Genomic DNA, 15,499 nt, shown 5'->3' on the forward strand with positions numbered 1-15,499 from the left:
TTAGCCCTGAAGCCGCTCAGAGAGGGAGGATGGGGTGGTGGTGCTCAGACGGTGGCCAGGCAGCAGCCATTAGGTTACCTGAGACTTGATGGGGAAGTTCGTGGGGAGACGTAGAAAGCCCCAGGGCTCTGAGGGTTCTTCCCAGGGACATCAGGGCTCATGCCCCCGCCCACCTCCTCACTCACAGAGGGGCAGGTGGAGCAAGGGGCCTTGTGAGAGCCAACTATAATAACATCTCCCCTGCATCCAGCTCGCGGCACCTATGAGCAAGTACAACGGGCTTGGGGCGGTGTGGGCGCAGAGAGTAGCTAAAATCCACCTAATGTTTGAGCCTTAATTTAGCTGCAAGAATGATGTTTTTGCCAAGGCAGTGGAATTTCCCACCGCAAGAAGGCTTCATGTCCTCTTTCTCAGGGGAGGGGAGCGAGGGGAGGAGAGAGAAAAGACAAGAAGAAGATGGAGGAGGGGAAAGAGGAGGAGGAAGAGGAAGAGGAAGAAGAGGAAGAGGAGGAAGAGGAAGAGGAAGAAGAGGAAGAAGAGGAATAGGAGGGGGAAGAGGAAGAGGAGGAAGAGGAAGAAGAGGAAGAGGAAGAGGAGGAGGAAGAGGAGGAGGAGGAGGAGACTATGAGGACTCTGTTTTATTGGAGGCTGTCTATCTGGAAGGGCCAGCTTGTGAAAGTGGCTGAAGACAGGCGCTTTGGGCTTCGATCCCTGCCCTGCCTTAACAATTAGATCCTGGGTAAGCCAGGCCACGTCTCCTCTCTAGCTTGGCATTTCTTTTGGCAAAATGCAGAGTTGAGGCCTGGCGTGGTGGTGCACACTTGTAATCCCAGCATTCAGGAGGCAGAGACCAGGGGATCGCGGTTCTTGGACAGCCTCAGCTTCTTAGCGAGGCCCTTCACAACTCTGAGACCCTATTTCAAAAAATAAAAAAGACTAAAATATAGGACTGAAGTATAGCTCAGAGGTAGAATGACCCTGGGTTCAATCCTCAGTTCTCTTTTTTTTTTTTTTGGTGGTACTGGGAGTGGAACCCAGAGGCTTTCTTCCTCCGGGCTATACTCCCAGACCCATTTGATATTTTATTTGGAAACAGGGTCTCACGAAGTAGCTGAGGCTGCCTTCAAACCTGTGTGATCCTGTCTCAGCCTCCCAAGCGTGGGGATTACAAGCGTGTACCACCATGCCCGGCTATCCTCAGTTCTTAAAGAAAAAAAAATGCAGGGTTAGGTCGGGCTGCCTGTGAGGACCTCCCCAGCTCTTGGGAATCATGGACATTGATCTAGGATCGGTGGGCACTGGAGCCATGGCTGGGCATTTTCTGATCTATGGCCACTGGAGCCCAGAATCAGGGACAAGGATGACCTGTGATTCTGGGCACCTGGCAGAGGCTGCCCAGCTCCAGGGCAAAGGACCTTGGGGGAGGCGTGAGTTGGGCTTGGAGAGAGAGAGGAAGGAGAGGTGGAGAGGAGGTGGGGCACTCACAGCAGGAGGAGATGGGTACGCTGATGGCCAGGATCACCCACACGATATCCATCTTGCTCAGACAGATGTTGGTTCTGTACGGGGGCTTGTCTCCTTCGGCCGCGTGGGAGATGTTCCCGGCCGTCCCTGGCTTCCAGGTCCCCGCGGGGACCAGGCGGTTGAGGAAGTTCCCGGTGGCCGTGGACACCACCGTGGACAGGGGGCTGGGTGCCCTGTTGGTCACGACGGGCCAGTCCTCCGCCTCCTCCTTGGCTGGAGAAACAGTGTTTTCTGAGGTCCCCGCGGGCTGGGTGGGGGCCTGTGGGCTGGTGGGTGTTCCCTGAGGACTCCCCTGGGAAGGGGCTGAGCTGCTGGCATTGAAGGCAGCCTGGGCGGACCCTGTAGCAGCTGGGAAGCCCCCAGGGGTGGTGGACAGAGGTCTGTTGGTGCCAGGGGTGACAGTAAGCCGAGAATCACCATGGCTGGGGCTGTCCTGCGTGTCACCACGGGGGTGCTGAGAAGGCACTGGGGTGGGGTGTGGACCGGTGGGGGAGCCTGAGGCTGCCGAGGTGTCCGGCTCCCCTCCTGGGCTGGTGGAGGTGGAGCCGTCTCCCTGGTCTGCTTGGCTAAGGTCTGGCTTGCTCCCCACAGGCACCGAGGGTGTAGTGGGGGGTGCCCGCGAGGTACTTCCAGGTGCTGTGGTCACAGCCACTGTCTGGGGCTGTGGCAAAGAAGAAGAGTACCCCCAGAGCGGGGTCCTGGGGGAGAGGGCAGAGGGGTCTGGCTCCAGAGACCCTGAGAAGTTGCCTTTGTAGATCTGAAAGATTTTCCCCAGGGGCCGCTTCTGCCCCAGCTGTGTGGAGCTCTGGTTCCGTCCCCGCTGGCCATCTTTCCTCGCAGAGTGGCTGCTGGGTGCGGACAGGACCGGGCGTGATGAGCCGCCGGCCCCCTTGCGGGAAGAGCCTGGTGGCCTGGGGGGCCTGCGTGTGGCAGCCCGGGGGGATGCCGCAGTGGGGCGGCTGGTGGCTCCCGTCGGCTTTGTCAGCTGAATGTTGGGGGCAGCCTCCCCGGGGGGGCGGCCCTCCGAGTGAGACGACGTGGTTGTCAGGGCAGCTGGAGGAGGACCCGTAGGCAGGGGGCTTTTGGGCTGGGGGATGGTGGCTGTCACCAGGACAGTGGGGATGGGGTTGGTAGGAGGGTGTTCATCTGGATGAGGTGCCCTGGTTGCCATGGTAGCCGCAGGCTGCGAGGAGGGTCCTTCAGGATGGGGGCGGAGTGTCATGGGGGACGTGCGTCTGGCAGAGCTGTCGGGTGTGGTCACGATGGTGCCCAGGGGACTGCTGGAGGGGAGGAGCTGGAGGGGTTCCCTGGAAGATGGTTCCTGGACGGCAAGTGTCAGTGCTTTGGTCAGTGCCAAGGTCAAAAGGAAGCCTGGAGGGAGAGACAGAGACAGAGGTGAGCTGCTGAGCAGTGGCCATAGCCGGGCTCCTCGCTTGTGGCCTCAGAAGCCCTGGGGGCTCAGGGGAAGCGGTGGGACATTCACACTCGGCGGACATAGAATTACGTGCGGAGCTGGCCATTACATAGGTACCATTGCAACAACCAAGAAGAGAAACCAGAGCCAGGGTAACCAGAACCCTCCAAGCCAGCTGGTCTCAATGTCTCTATCACCCAACCTGCCTCTCAAGTGGTGCAGGAGTGTGGGAGGCCTGTGGCTTCCACATCCACCTTGTTTTCTACCGCCAAAGAGGCCAGGGCCACTCAGAACTGAGTGGGGAAGGGCTGGGTGGGAGAGCTCACCGAACTAAACTAAGGCACAGCACAGTAAACACCTGTGTTGACTGCAGCCTCCTTGCCAAACAATGTTGGAGGAGCGTCTACCCTCTTGACCCTGGAGGACACAAAACTGAACAGGGATTTCTCTGGCCCCATATGAGCTTGCACAGATCCACCCACAATCTTAAAATAAGGCAGAGAGGTCTTAGCATCACAGGCAGAGAAGGACATGGGTCCAGAGAAGGGCGGCTAGAGATGGCGCCGGTAGAGATGGCGCCGGTAGAGCGCTTGGTGGAGTCTGGGTTAGAAAATGCATTCCGGAGACTTCCGGGAAGATGGAGACGGAGCAAAATGGGGCTTACGAGCCCTGCTAACAACCAATCTCTATTACCACAAAATCAGTGCCTTTCATAGCCAGAAAACACCATCAGCAGAGAAACAAAAAATGTAATTTTAAGGGACAGAGAAAAAGAGGGCTGGAAAAACGAGACACCAGAAACCAGACCACAGTGCTGTAGCCGGAGCCGCAGCGTGAAGCGGCGGGCGCCATTTTGCTTTGCAGCACCAGGCTCCAGAGAGAAAGGGAACTCATAACGGAGCTCAGAAACCAGAGAGAGATACGCCGGCCTCATGCCTGAGAACACGGCAGCAGCACCTTACTGCTGGCGGTAGCGGCGAGTTCACCGGGCGGCACCAGACCAACGCACTCAACAGCCCACCAAGCTCCAGAGAGGAGCGGCGGACAGCGAGCCGAAGGGAACCGCTGCGGAACAGCCGGGTGGGATTCGGCAGATTTCTCGGCGCAGGGAGCATCTAAAGCTCCCAGGGGCTGGGCTCAGCGCACCCTGCAGGGACTCAGAGTGGAGTTCAAAAACAGAAAAGAAATACGCCAGCCTCACGGCCGAGGGCGCAGCAGCGGCGCCATATTGCTACCTGCGGCAGCAGTAGCGAATTCATCGAGTCCACGACAGCTCCATCTGCGCACTCAACAGTAAGTCAAATTGTGGCCCCTAGAGGAGAAATCCCAGTACTGTACTCCTAGGGACTTGACCCAGTGGGGGAGTGGTGATGGCAGAGATATTACACCATAGGAGAACGCCCAACCTGGCACCTCCCATGGTCTAAAGCAGCCTCGATTGACTCCCAGGGTCTGAGACTCTGCGATACAACCCAGTAAAGGAGTAGTGGGAACTGAGATACCATAGACTTGAGATCCACAGCACCTTAAGAGGAGTCATAGTGACCCAGGGAAGAACCCAGAGAAGGCACAAACTTCTGAAATCATGGGAAAGAGGAATAACAATGGAGCAATGAATGCCCACAACCCCACAACATCAGAACCCGATAAAACAGAAAATCAGAGATTTATAGAAGATCAAATCAGAAAAATAACTGTAGAAATAATAGAGGTGTTTCGAAAAGAATTCAGAGAGAGCCAAAAAGAGATAAAGGATGCAATTAATGAAGTAAAGGCCTCAATTCAAAGTACAAACAACTGATTAGACCACATGGAGAATAGAATCTCGCTCCTAGAAGATGATCATTCAAAAAATGAACGCATAGTTTCTAATTTAGAAAAAAATATCCAACAGCAGGAATCTGACATTGAAGAAATATGGGCCCATTTTAAGAGAGCTAACCTAAGAATAATTGGAATAGAGGAGAGAAAAAAAGGTGAAACCAAAGGGATTAACAATCTCTTCAAGGAAATAATAGCAGAAAATTTTCCAAATATAGAGCAAGAGGTTGATACACAGATCCAGGAAACTTATAGAACTCCCTTTAGACAGGATCGGAGAAGAGGATCCCCACGCCACATAATTGTCAATATGACCACTGTGGAAGCCAAGCAGAGAATCTTAAAGGCAACAAAAACAAAGGGCCAAGTGACATTCAGAGGCAAACCAATTAGAATCACTCCAGACTTCCCAAACCAAGTCATGAGAGCCGGAAGGGCTTGGAGTAACATATTCCAAACTCTGAAAGAAAACAACTTCCAGCCCAAAATTTCCTACCCAGCAAAACTTTCTATCAAATTAGATGGGGAAATAAGAAGCTTCCATGACAAACAGAAACTGAAGGGATTTATGTCTTCAAAACCAGCGCTAGAGAAAATACTCAAAGAGATTAACTACAAAGAAGAATTAGGTAACACACACCAGAACCAGAGAAACAAGATTTTCCATCCAACAGACAACTAAGATTGGTTATCTGTGGAGATTCATTATTTATGTTAGTTTTTCACCTATCTCTAAATTTTATTATTTGCTTTTATTGTTGCTAATTTTTAGGATTTCTAGTTGGAATATTAATATACCTTCAGATATAGCATTTGGAAATATTTTATCCCATTCTATCAGTAACTTTTAACTCTGTTTACATTGTCTTTGGATATACAATATTTTTTTATTTTTTAGGGAGTTTATTTACCCTTTTGTTGCCTGTGCCATTGAAATCATATCCAAGAAATCACTGCCAATTTCAATGTTGTGAGGTTTTATGACCCAGATTTTCTTCTAAAAGTTTATAGTATTAAGATTTATATTTAGGTCTTTTATCTATTTTGAGTTAATATTTGTATCTGTGTTAGGTAAGGGTCCAATTTTATTCTTTTTCATGTAATTATTATTTTTCAACGATATTTAGTTAAAATATTAGTATTTCCTGCACCAAATGTTCGTGGAAACCTTGTCAAAAATAACTTGACAATATATGAAAGAATTTATCTCTAGGCTTTTATTTAACTCCAATGGTTTATATATCTGCCTTTAGAACAGTACTACACTGTTTCAATTATTGTAGCTTTATATGGTTTGAAATCAGAAAATATACATCTTCTAGCTTTGTTCTTCTTTGAGATTGTTTTGGGTATCTAGAGTCCATATTCCATATCAGGATATATTTTTTCTGAAAAATAAATAAATAAATGTATGATAGCTTCACCTAACAAAAAAGAAAAGAAAAAAATATTCTCTGGTAAGAAAGAAAGCAAAAAGAAATATTGAACTGTTATCTTTTAGTCATCAAAAGCTTGGTATCAGACAAATGAAACTGTTTTGTGAGATTATCATTGTTAATATTGGATAAATTGCTATAAAACTAGATGTCAACCACTAAACCAAGCATGGGAAGGAGGGATGGGGAGGGAACAGGGTGGGGATCGGGTAGGGGCTAACTGGGCGATGTGTGCATGTATGTCTACAAAAGTATTTTCTTTATACCATTATGATGTATGAATACATTGCACCAATAAAAAATAAAATTAAATTAAAAAAAAAAAAGAAAATGCATTCCGTACGTGCTAGTTAGAATTACATCTTGTGTTATATCAACTGCTTTTCCTGTGGCACTTATGTGGCTGAACTCTGGAGAAAGTCTTCATTAGTGTGCCCATTTTTTAAAGTGAAGGGGCTCTTTTGAACATTATAAAAAAAGGATTTTGCATGGGAATCCATGCATATACTTTTAGTGTATTGAGAAAATGCAAAAGGCTAAACCTATAAATTTAAAAACCTTTCTAAACATGTGTGGTTTTATTAATCGCAGAAGCACGTGCCGGTATTTACGCACCTGTGGAGTAGGATTGCTCAGACTGCAGGCTGCAAGGCTGGCTGTGATGGTGGCTGGCCCTCCGCTGGGGTGCACTCTGACCTGCCAACTCCCCTTTGCTCATATGAACCCCTGGCTTTGCTGCTCTTGGACTTTCTTTCAGCCCTTGATATTCCCCAAGATTGACCCTTGGAGAGCTTTTCCTTTTATCAGATTACAGCAAATAAATGGCCAAGCAGGGGCACTGTCTGGAATTCCTGAAAATGTTCTCCAAAGGTCATCAAAGCTGCTGGCAGAAGGAGGTAGAGACCTGGCTGTGACTCAGGGGTGGAGGAGGAGGCAGGGCCTTCTAGGGAGTGGAGAGGGGAGACCTGGCACACCTGTGACCCAAAGCCAGGGCCACCATTAGGTGTGTGATGGAAACTTGGCATGTACCCATGTACCCATCACCTGCATATTATTTTTGGTGGTGCTGGGAATTAAACCCAGGGGTATTCTCCCTCTTAGTTACATCCCCAACCATATTTTATTTTGAAACAGGATCTCGCTAAGTTTCCATGTGCTTTCCTCAGACTTGTGATCTTCCTATCTGAGCCTCCCAAGTACTGAAATTGCAAGCATGCCCAGCTTCCTCTGTACTTCTAAGTAAGGGGTGGGGCAGGGGCAAGGGAATTCTGGCTTACACAGAGTCTGTAGTGCCCACCATCACCAGGACCAATAGTTTGCCCTGAGAAACCTCTTTTATTTTTCTTTCATTCCTGAGTTATACTCTATGCCAAATTGTGCTCTGCTGATTCGAGCCAATCCTAAAAATGTGTTCAATTTAATCCTTACAACCACTTGAACAGGAAACTGAAGCTTGAGGCAGTCAGGCACCATGTGCAAAGTCATACAGTAACAGAGAAACCAAAGCTGGGTCTAGGCAGGGCCGACGCCCCTTGCCAGCCAGAAGCAGGTACAGAAGACGGACCTTCACCCTTCACCAAGCCTTAAGACTAAGGGATCAAAGCTTGGGGATAGGGGAAGATGATATAGGGTGGAAGAAATAAAACATAGAAAAGAGACATTAGGGAGAACCAAGAAATGTAACTTTCATAAAGAAGCCTGTAACATAACAAAGGTCCTTGAGAAATTCATACTGTGGACCACCCTCAAGGGAGGAATCCGTTTAGACAACAGAGATCACAGGAAAAGAGGATTCTCCTTGGGCCCTACCCAAGAGAGCAATCTCTTCAACAATGCTGGTTGTCCTTGAACAGTTTAAAGGGATTAGACAGTGAAGGTCAGGAACAGAAAAACCCTAAATCACCTTGAGATTAAGAGATTAAAGTCATCATTACATAATTCCTGCCACTCCTCATGAAAGCCTCCTAGGAAAAAAGACCTAAACTACCAAAAGCTTCTCTAATGCTTGGAGTGGCCCTCATTCTCTCCTGAATGTGTATTTCCTACTTTCCTAGATATATCTCTATGTTTCAGAAAAATAAAAATAAAAAAGCATGCTTTTCCTGATCAACTGCCACCAGGGATGCAGGCAGAAGAAAAGCAAGGTAAATTGCATCCACAGGGGAAACTGTGCTGCTCTGCTCTGGCTGGTTCAGGGTTATTTCGGCCCCACTTTCCCATGCCCGCAGCTTAGCCCCATAGAAACAGTCTGGGGGCTCGTGGCAGCAATGTTCAATAGTTTGAGGGATAAATACTCCCTTACAAGTCCCTGTTTGTCTCATGAGCGACTTGGCTCAATATAGGCACTGTTAAGAGGTGAATAAAAAAGTGTATGTTGAAACCCTAAACTCCAGTGTCTCAGAATGTGACTATATTTGGAGACAGGGCCTTTGAAGAGATAATTAAGGTAAAATGAGAGCCATAGGGTAGGCATTAATTTGGACTGACTGGTGTCCTTATACGAGGAAGATATGAAGACATACAGGGTGACACCAGGGTCTTGTGTGACTGAGTGTCACACTTGTAAGGATAAAACAGCAAGCGGTGGCCTACTGAAGTGTTAACGGTGGGAGATGTTGCGGTGTGGGGATGTTATGGTTTTGGGGAAACTGTTCCCAGGGACCTCTGTTAGGGTCCCGGACACAATTTCCCTCAAACCACAAAATAACCCCAAACAACCCAAAACATAAAAACCGCGGTTCTTGTCCTGAGCTAAGGATAAGTATACATAGCTCGGACACTTGCTGAAGATTTAAAGAAGTTTATTAAAAAGATAGAAATACAGAAGATAATTAAAGCCCCATGCCAGAATGGCATTTGGGGGGGTTGGTCCGAGCCAATTCACCACCCCAAGATATAGCACGTGGACCGGACTTTTAATACCCATGACCTCCATCTTGTTTACGTAATTCTGACGTAGTAAATGTCCCTGTAAGGTACTTCCTCTTACCCTATAAGGTACCCCCCCAGCAAGGTGTGGCGAGGTGTCTCCTTTCATGAAGGGCCAAGGTCAACCCCTGCTCCATCCTCCCTAGACAATCATGTAGATCTATCTTTAGAAAGAGTAAGCCCCAGCTCAACTGTCCTATTGACTTGCTAATTACCTTTAGCTAGGTTAATTTACATTGGAATTGACTTTTTCTTTTGGCAGAACCCAAGTCCTTTCTTTACGCAGGTCTGCCGCCATTTTGACACAATTATTTTTGAAATATATCTATTAATAATCAGAGATTTCTCAAATCTTCCTAGGCCATTCCCAATACTGGTACACACAGGGCAAGGAGGGAGGTCTCAGAGAAACCCAACCCTGTGGCCACCTCGATTTTGGATTTCTAGCCTTTAGAGATGAGGAATTAGTTGCCTGGGCTGTTTCGTTATAGCAGCTCAGCAGACTGGTACATACAAATACACGCAGCTTATGCTACATGCTGAGAAAGGAGCGCTGGAGACGGGGCTCATGTGCAGGTGTCTTACAGTGGGAGGGGGTCTGAGCGTCGGTGCTGGGGGCCGAGATGAGTGAATTGGGTAAACCTGATCTCAGGGTGCTGATGAGCTGGTGGGGTGGGCACCCTGAACTCATGGAGACATCTGAGGAGCTTAGCGGAGACCTGCCTGGTCTCCCAGGAAGGAGCCCATGCACCCAGAGCCTCCTGTCTGGACCGGCCAAGAGCTGCACTTCCTGGATCTCCTGGGGCGGAGTCCAAGAAGCTTTGGGCCCAGGGGCTGGCAGGTTCTGCTGCACTCAGCTGGCAGCTGCTACAACAGCTGGGTTTAAAAATAAGGCCCCAGAGGATTGCTGGGGTGGAACACCAGATGTATGAGATACGGTCAGGGCCCAGACACCAAACACACAGCTGTCTTTTGGCAGCAGAGTCAGAGGTTTAGGAAAGATGCCAACTGACCCCACGAACAAGCCTCTGGTAGGGAAGGAGTCCCCCTGGGTTCATACTAGCATGGTCTTTAAAATACTGAGGGCAAGAAACTCCCCTGCCTTCCAAACTAGGAGCACCACAGTACTCAGAGTCTCCCAGCCACAGGGGGAAGCCCACGGAACACACTGGAACTTACTCTGCAAGTCAGTCTCTCCGTCCCTGGCTGCTGTTTTTCCTTCTCCCCCTCAGCATCCCCTGAAGTTATTTTCCTCTCTAAGAGGACTGTAAAATTACCTCTCAGCCACTTAAGGTTTTAGAGTTAAGCTTTGATACGATGAGTCAATACTGCCGTCCTGGTGTGGTGGGCTTTCACTTGGTAGGGAACATCTGGATGTCACAGAGGGGGGTCCTAAAGTTCATTTAGTCCAATCCACTCATTGCAGAGAGGGGGCTCCTGAGGGTGGGGCTGGGCGTCTTCTTCAAGAGCATACAGCCGGCTGTTTGGGGAGACAGCCTGGACCACAGCCACCATTGCAAAGCAAGGTCTCATTTGTGTGACAAAGTTGTGATGCCTTACCACTTCCTACAACCGCTCCTGAAACCTTCACTACAGAAATCAGACGAGAGTTCACCTGTCCTCATTGGCACAAAAGGTTAACAACCGGACGTGATGCCTGCTGTCACAACAAATGTGCCAGGCCCTCCACGGGGGCTTCCCTAACACATGCAAATTTCTATTCAAGGCCCTTTGTACTGCCCTACACTCTCCCCTCCCCACAATCTGGGGCTACTGCCTTTTTGCATATTATTTGCATGGATTTGCATAATGGACTCCGGAGGCTCTGGTTCCAAACATGTAAGAGAGACTAAAATGAAAATCTCTCCTGACATGCTTAAAATGTGGAACCAATTTTTAAAACATGTTGCAGTGAGGATGGGTGTGGTGGGGAGGGGGCTTGCAGATCGATGCGTGCCCAGGTGTCACGGAGAGGCCCCCCCCTTCCTAGGACGTCAGTGCATACATGATCCCAGGAGCCAGAGAAGTGGAGAGGGTCTCGCCACTTGGGTATTTGGTTGGCTGCGCACAGTCCATATTGGGCACGCCATTTGCATCTGGCAAAGGCGATTGGGAAACAGAAAAATGTCTTATATTGTGTAATGCACAGAGCACTTCCTCTGAGCCACCTGCTCCTTGGGGCTAAGCCTGCACTGATACATTTAGTCCTTACAGTGCCCAAGGAGGCAGGTGCATTATCAGCTTCTGGTTGCGAGAGAGGGAAAGAATCCGGAAAGGCAGAGGGACCTGTCTAGACGCCACACAGCGGGAAAACAGTGAGCTGGGATTTGAACCTGGGAAGCCTGGCCCCATAGTCTACACTCAACTGCTTCTATTTGCCATTCTGTCCTGCCCAGCCCTCTTCTCTGCCCCTCTGGAGTCTCTGCGCAGTCAAAGTAATGATCAGCTGGGCGTGGTGATGCACACTTATAATCCCAGTGCTTGAGAGGCCGAGACAGGAGGATCAAAGGCTTATGGCCAGCCTCGCTACTTAGTGAGGCCCTCTGCAGTGGAGTGAGACCCTATTTAAGATAACAAATAAAAAATAGGGCTGGGGGTGCAGGTCAGAGGTAGAATGCCCCTAGCTTCGATCCCTGGTATTGCAAAAAAAAAAGTAATGATCTACCATCTTTGAGAACTGATTTTCTATGTTGGTCTCTTCTCTTCTACCTCTTTCCTTCTATCTCTATTCCAGGGCTCTGATATATTCTTTTTAACAATTTCATTAATTATCTTTATTTTGCAATTAATTTGCAAAATAAAGCTTGCAGGAGCAAGTGAAAGGCTCCAACCCTCTATCCCCATTCTCTCCTCTACCCCACTCCTGACATCTCATGCATTCCCTAGTTCAGGAGAAGAAAAAATTATATGTATAATGTTTTTGTCAAGATTGTTTATGTAGCCAGGGCCTTGGTGACCACCTTGAACAGAGCGAGACAGAGGTGACCCCACACATCTACCAAGGACAGAGCCCAAACCTCCCACAGCTTCTAGGGGGACTGCAGACCCGTGTGAGAAGTCTAGCTTCCTCTCGGAGGGCGCATGGAGAAACCACACGGCACGCGACAGGAACCCCAAGGACTCCCCGTGTCCCAGCCTCAGCCACGCACAGGTGACAGTGAGGAGCCCCAGGATATGAACTGGCCTGAACCGCCACCGCGCTGTGCTCACTGGACGCAGATCTCAGCGAGCACTGGATGCCGAGCCCCGTCGACCCTAACGTTCATGATCGAGAGAGATGATTTTGTTACTGCTCGAAGCCTCTTTGGGGTATCTTGATTTGTTTTTATCTGGAACACACTGGGGGAAATGGTGTGAATGTGTTTCCCCTAAAGACCAGGAGCTGTTAGCTTGAGCCCCGATGTGGCTGTTGGAGACGGCACCCAGTGTTGGAACCAATGGATGACTGTCCCTTGGATGGAGTGGGTTTGTCATAGCATAAGAGGGTTCCATATAAGAGGACGAGTTAGGTCCCCTTTGAGCTCCCTCTCTCTTGCCCTTTTGCCAAGGGATGGCTCACTAGTTGCCAGCACCACCATCTTGGACTTCCCAGCCTCCGGCACCCTGAGGAAATAAATAACCCGGTCTGTGGTCTTTTATAACCGTTGTACAGAAGGACTAAGACAGGAGATAAACGGCCCAGTCTGTGATATTCTGTGATGTCTGCACAGAAGGAGTACGATGCTCGGAAACTTAGCTTCTGCATCTGGCGTTTTGCTGACGGAAGGAAAGAGCGCCCGGAGCATAAACTTGGCTGTCAGGGGCTGGTGTCTACACTGGCAATGACTGGCCTATATTGGTCTACGCTGGCCACACATCTTGGTAGATGTGTGGGGTCACCTCTGTCTTGCTCTGTTCAAAATTGGAAAGGAGCCTTTCCAATTTTGAGGTTACCATTTTTGCATTGAAAGGAATGTTCATACTTTTGGTATCTAACTGGTTCATCTTATTGTTGTTGTTGTTGTTGTTATTATTGTTGTTGTTCTTGTTGTTGTTATTATTGTGGTGCTGGGGATTGAATCCAGGGGCAGTCTACCTCTGAGATACACCCTTAGCCTGATATTTTATCCTTTTTTTTTTAAGATTTAAAGATGTTTATTAGAAAGATAGAAATACAGAAAATAGAAATACAGCCTCATGCCAAAATGGCATAGGGGGGTGACCCGAAATGAATACACCTTTTATTCTTTATTTTGAAACAGGGTCTCACTAAGTTACAGAGGACCTCGCTAAGTAGCAGAACCTGGTTGAGAACCCAGATCCTTCTGTCTCAGCCTCCCAAGTACTGGGATTACAAGCCTGCACCACCACGCCCGGCTAACTGGTTCATCTTAGAGAAGTATGAAGCTCAAAAAAGCAAAAAGACTTACCCTGGCACAGAGGGTTAGAGCTGGGGCCAGACCCGGCCTGGGCAGCCTCACTCCAGACACACACTGCTCTTTCTACTCTCATGGCGGTTCCAAGCCGGGTATGCGCTGTCCTCCGACCCCCACTGATTCTTTTTATTTCATTTCATTTATTTATTTGGTACTGAGGATTGAACTGAGGGGTGTTCTACCCTCTGCTCTACACCAGCTCTGTTTTGTCTTTTAGTCTGAAACAGGGTCTCACTAAGTTGCCAAGGCTGGCTTCAACCTGAGATCCTCCTGTCCCAACCTCCCGAGTACCAGAAATATAGAATACAACAAATTCTTTTAATTAATTAATTACTGGGGATTGAACCCAGGGGCATTCTACTTCCAAGTTATACCCCCAGCCCTATTTTTTAATTCTTTGAGACAAGTTCTCACTAAATTGCTGAGGGCCTCACCTGGTAGCTGAGGCTGGCCATGAACCTATGATCCTCCTGTCTCACCCTCCCAAGTACCAGGATTATAGAACACAATGGATTATTTTAATTAATTAATTAGTTAATTAATTAATTTTTTTGCAGTGTTGGGGATTGAACCCAGGGGCATTCTACCTCCAAGTTACACCCCTAGCCCTATTTTTAAATCTTTTTTTTTTTTTTTTTTGTGGTACTGGGAGTGGAACTCAGGGGCTTTTCTACCTTTGGGCTATACTCCCAGACCTATTTTATATTTTATTTGAAAACAGGGTCTCACTAAGTTGCTGAGGCTGGCTTTGAACCTGTGTGATCCTCCTGTCTCAGCCTCCCAAATGCAGAGATTACAAGCGTGCGCCACAATGCCTGGCTATTTTTTAATTCTTTGAGACAAGTTCTTACTAAATTGCTGAGGGCCTCACTAAGTAGCTGAGGCTGGTCATGAACCTATGATCCTCCTGTCTCAGCCTCCCAAGCACGGGGATTACAAGCGTGTGCCATCCTGCCCGGCTGATATTTTTTATTTTAAAGATCAAATATAAACTCCTGTTTCCATGGTGTGTGGCTTTCTTTATTCAGAAATGAATATATAGCATTGACTTCACGGTGAGCTGGGTGACTGCTCTTAAGAGGAGTCCCAAGCCTGAGACCGTGGCCACTGTCATGAAACCAAGGGGTGTGTAGTGCTTCCTTCTCTACAGGTGGCCCCATTCCAAATGTCCCCTCCATCCAGTCCTGCTGGGGAGATGCCGCCAACACAAGGTTCCTCTGGGTACTTAGAGCTAACTGGGGACTTCACCTGGTGGGTTCCAGGAATGAAAATGTCCGAGATCACTGGTTCATCAGCTGGACACAGGAGCCCATGGCCCCACAGGGAATTAGTTCCCAGAGCAGATTTCTAGAACACGCAAGGTCAGTAAAAAGAAGGAAAGTCTGAGAAAATGTCCCGGCCAAGAGGAGCTGAAGGTAACGTGACAGTTGAATGTGATATAGTATCCTGGGTGGGATCCTGGACCCGATAGACGACCTTGGGCAAAAACATGGGGGAACCCAATGCAGAATGGACCTCTGTTAATAACAGTGCATCAAGGTCAATGGTCAATAATAACAATGCCTTAAATGGCCCAGTACTCAGGAGGCTGCAGCAGGAGGATCACAGGTTCAAGGCCAGCCTTAGCAGTTTAGTAAGATGAGAACCTCATCCAGTGTTCTCGAAGACAAGTTCTGTTTAAATTACATTTGATGTTTCCTTTTTGATTAAAAAATGGTGAGACCTTTTTTTTTTAAAGAATAATAAAATAGGGGGGGGGTGTAGCTTAGAGATAGAGTGCTTCTGGGTTCATACTCCAGTACAAAAAAGAAAAAGAAAAGAAAATACACGGAGCTCATATTTTAATGCTCAGAGTTAATGCAGTTATGTCAAGAGGGCTGTCATCGCATAAGTAGATAAATCCACTGTGGTGGATTTGGGAGGTGACCGAGGCCCATGGGTGTGGCCAGAGCAGGCAGGGC

General features: G+C 48.3%; 1 protein-coding gene across 2 annotated transcripts in view; it reads right to left on the minus strand.

Annotated features, from left to right (window-relative positions):
* The window catches only part of TMEM108 (transmembrane protein 108), a gene marked incomplete at both ends in the record, with an annotated part of 119,825 nt that overhangs the window by 10,474 nt on the left and 93,852 nt on the right, over nt 1-15,499 (minus strand). Inside the window, one exon of one of the 2 annotated variants that reach the window (XM_080696411.1) lies at nt 1,486-2,895. The exons of the other annotated variant lie outside the window; for it this stretch is intronic. Coding sequence (XP_080552537.1) covers nt 1,486-2,895 — 1,410 coding nt within the window. The remainder of the gene's footprint in view (nt 1-1,485; nt 2,896-15,499) is intronic. 2 annotated transcript variants of the gene reach the window in all.

Source organism: Muscardinus avellanarius (genome assembly GCF_963383645.1).
Source record: "Muscardinus avellanarius genome assembly, chromosome: 5".
NCBI classification, from domain to species: Eukaryota; Metazoa; Chordata; class Mammalia; order Rodentia; family Gliridae; genus Muscardinus; species Muscardinus avellanarius.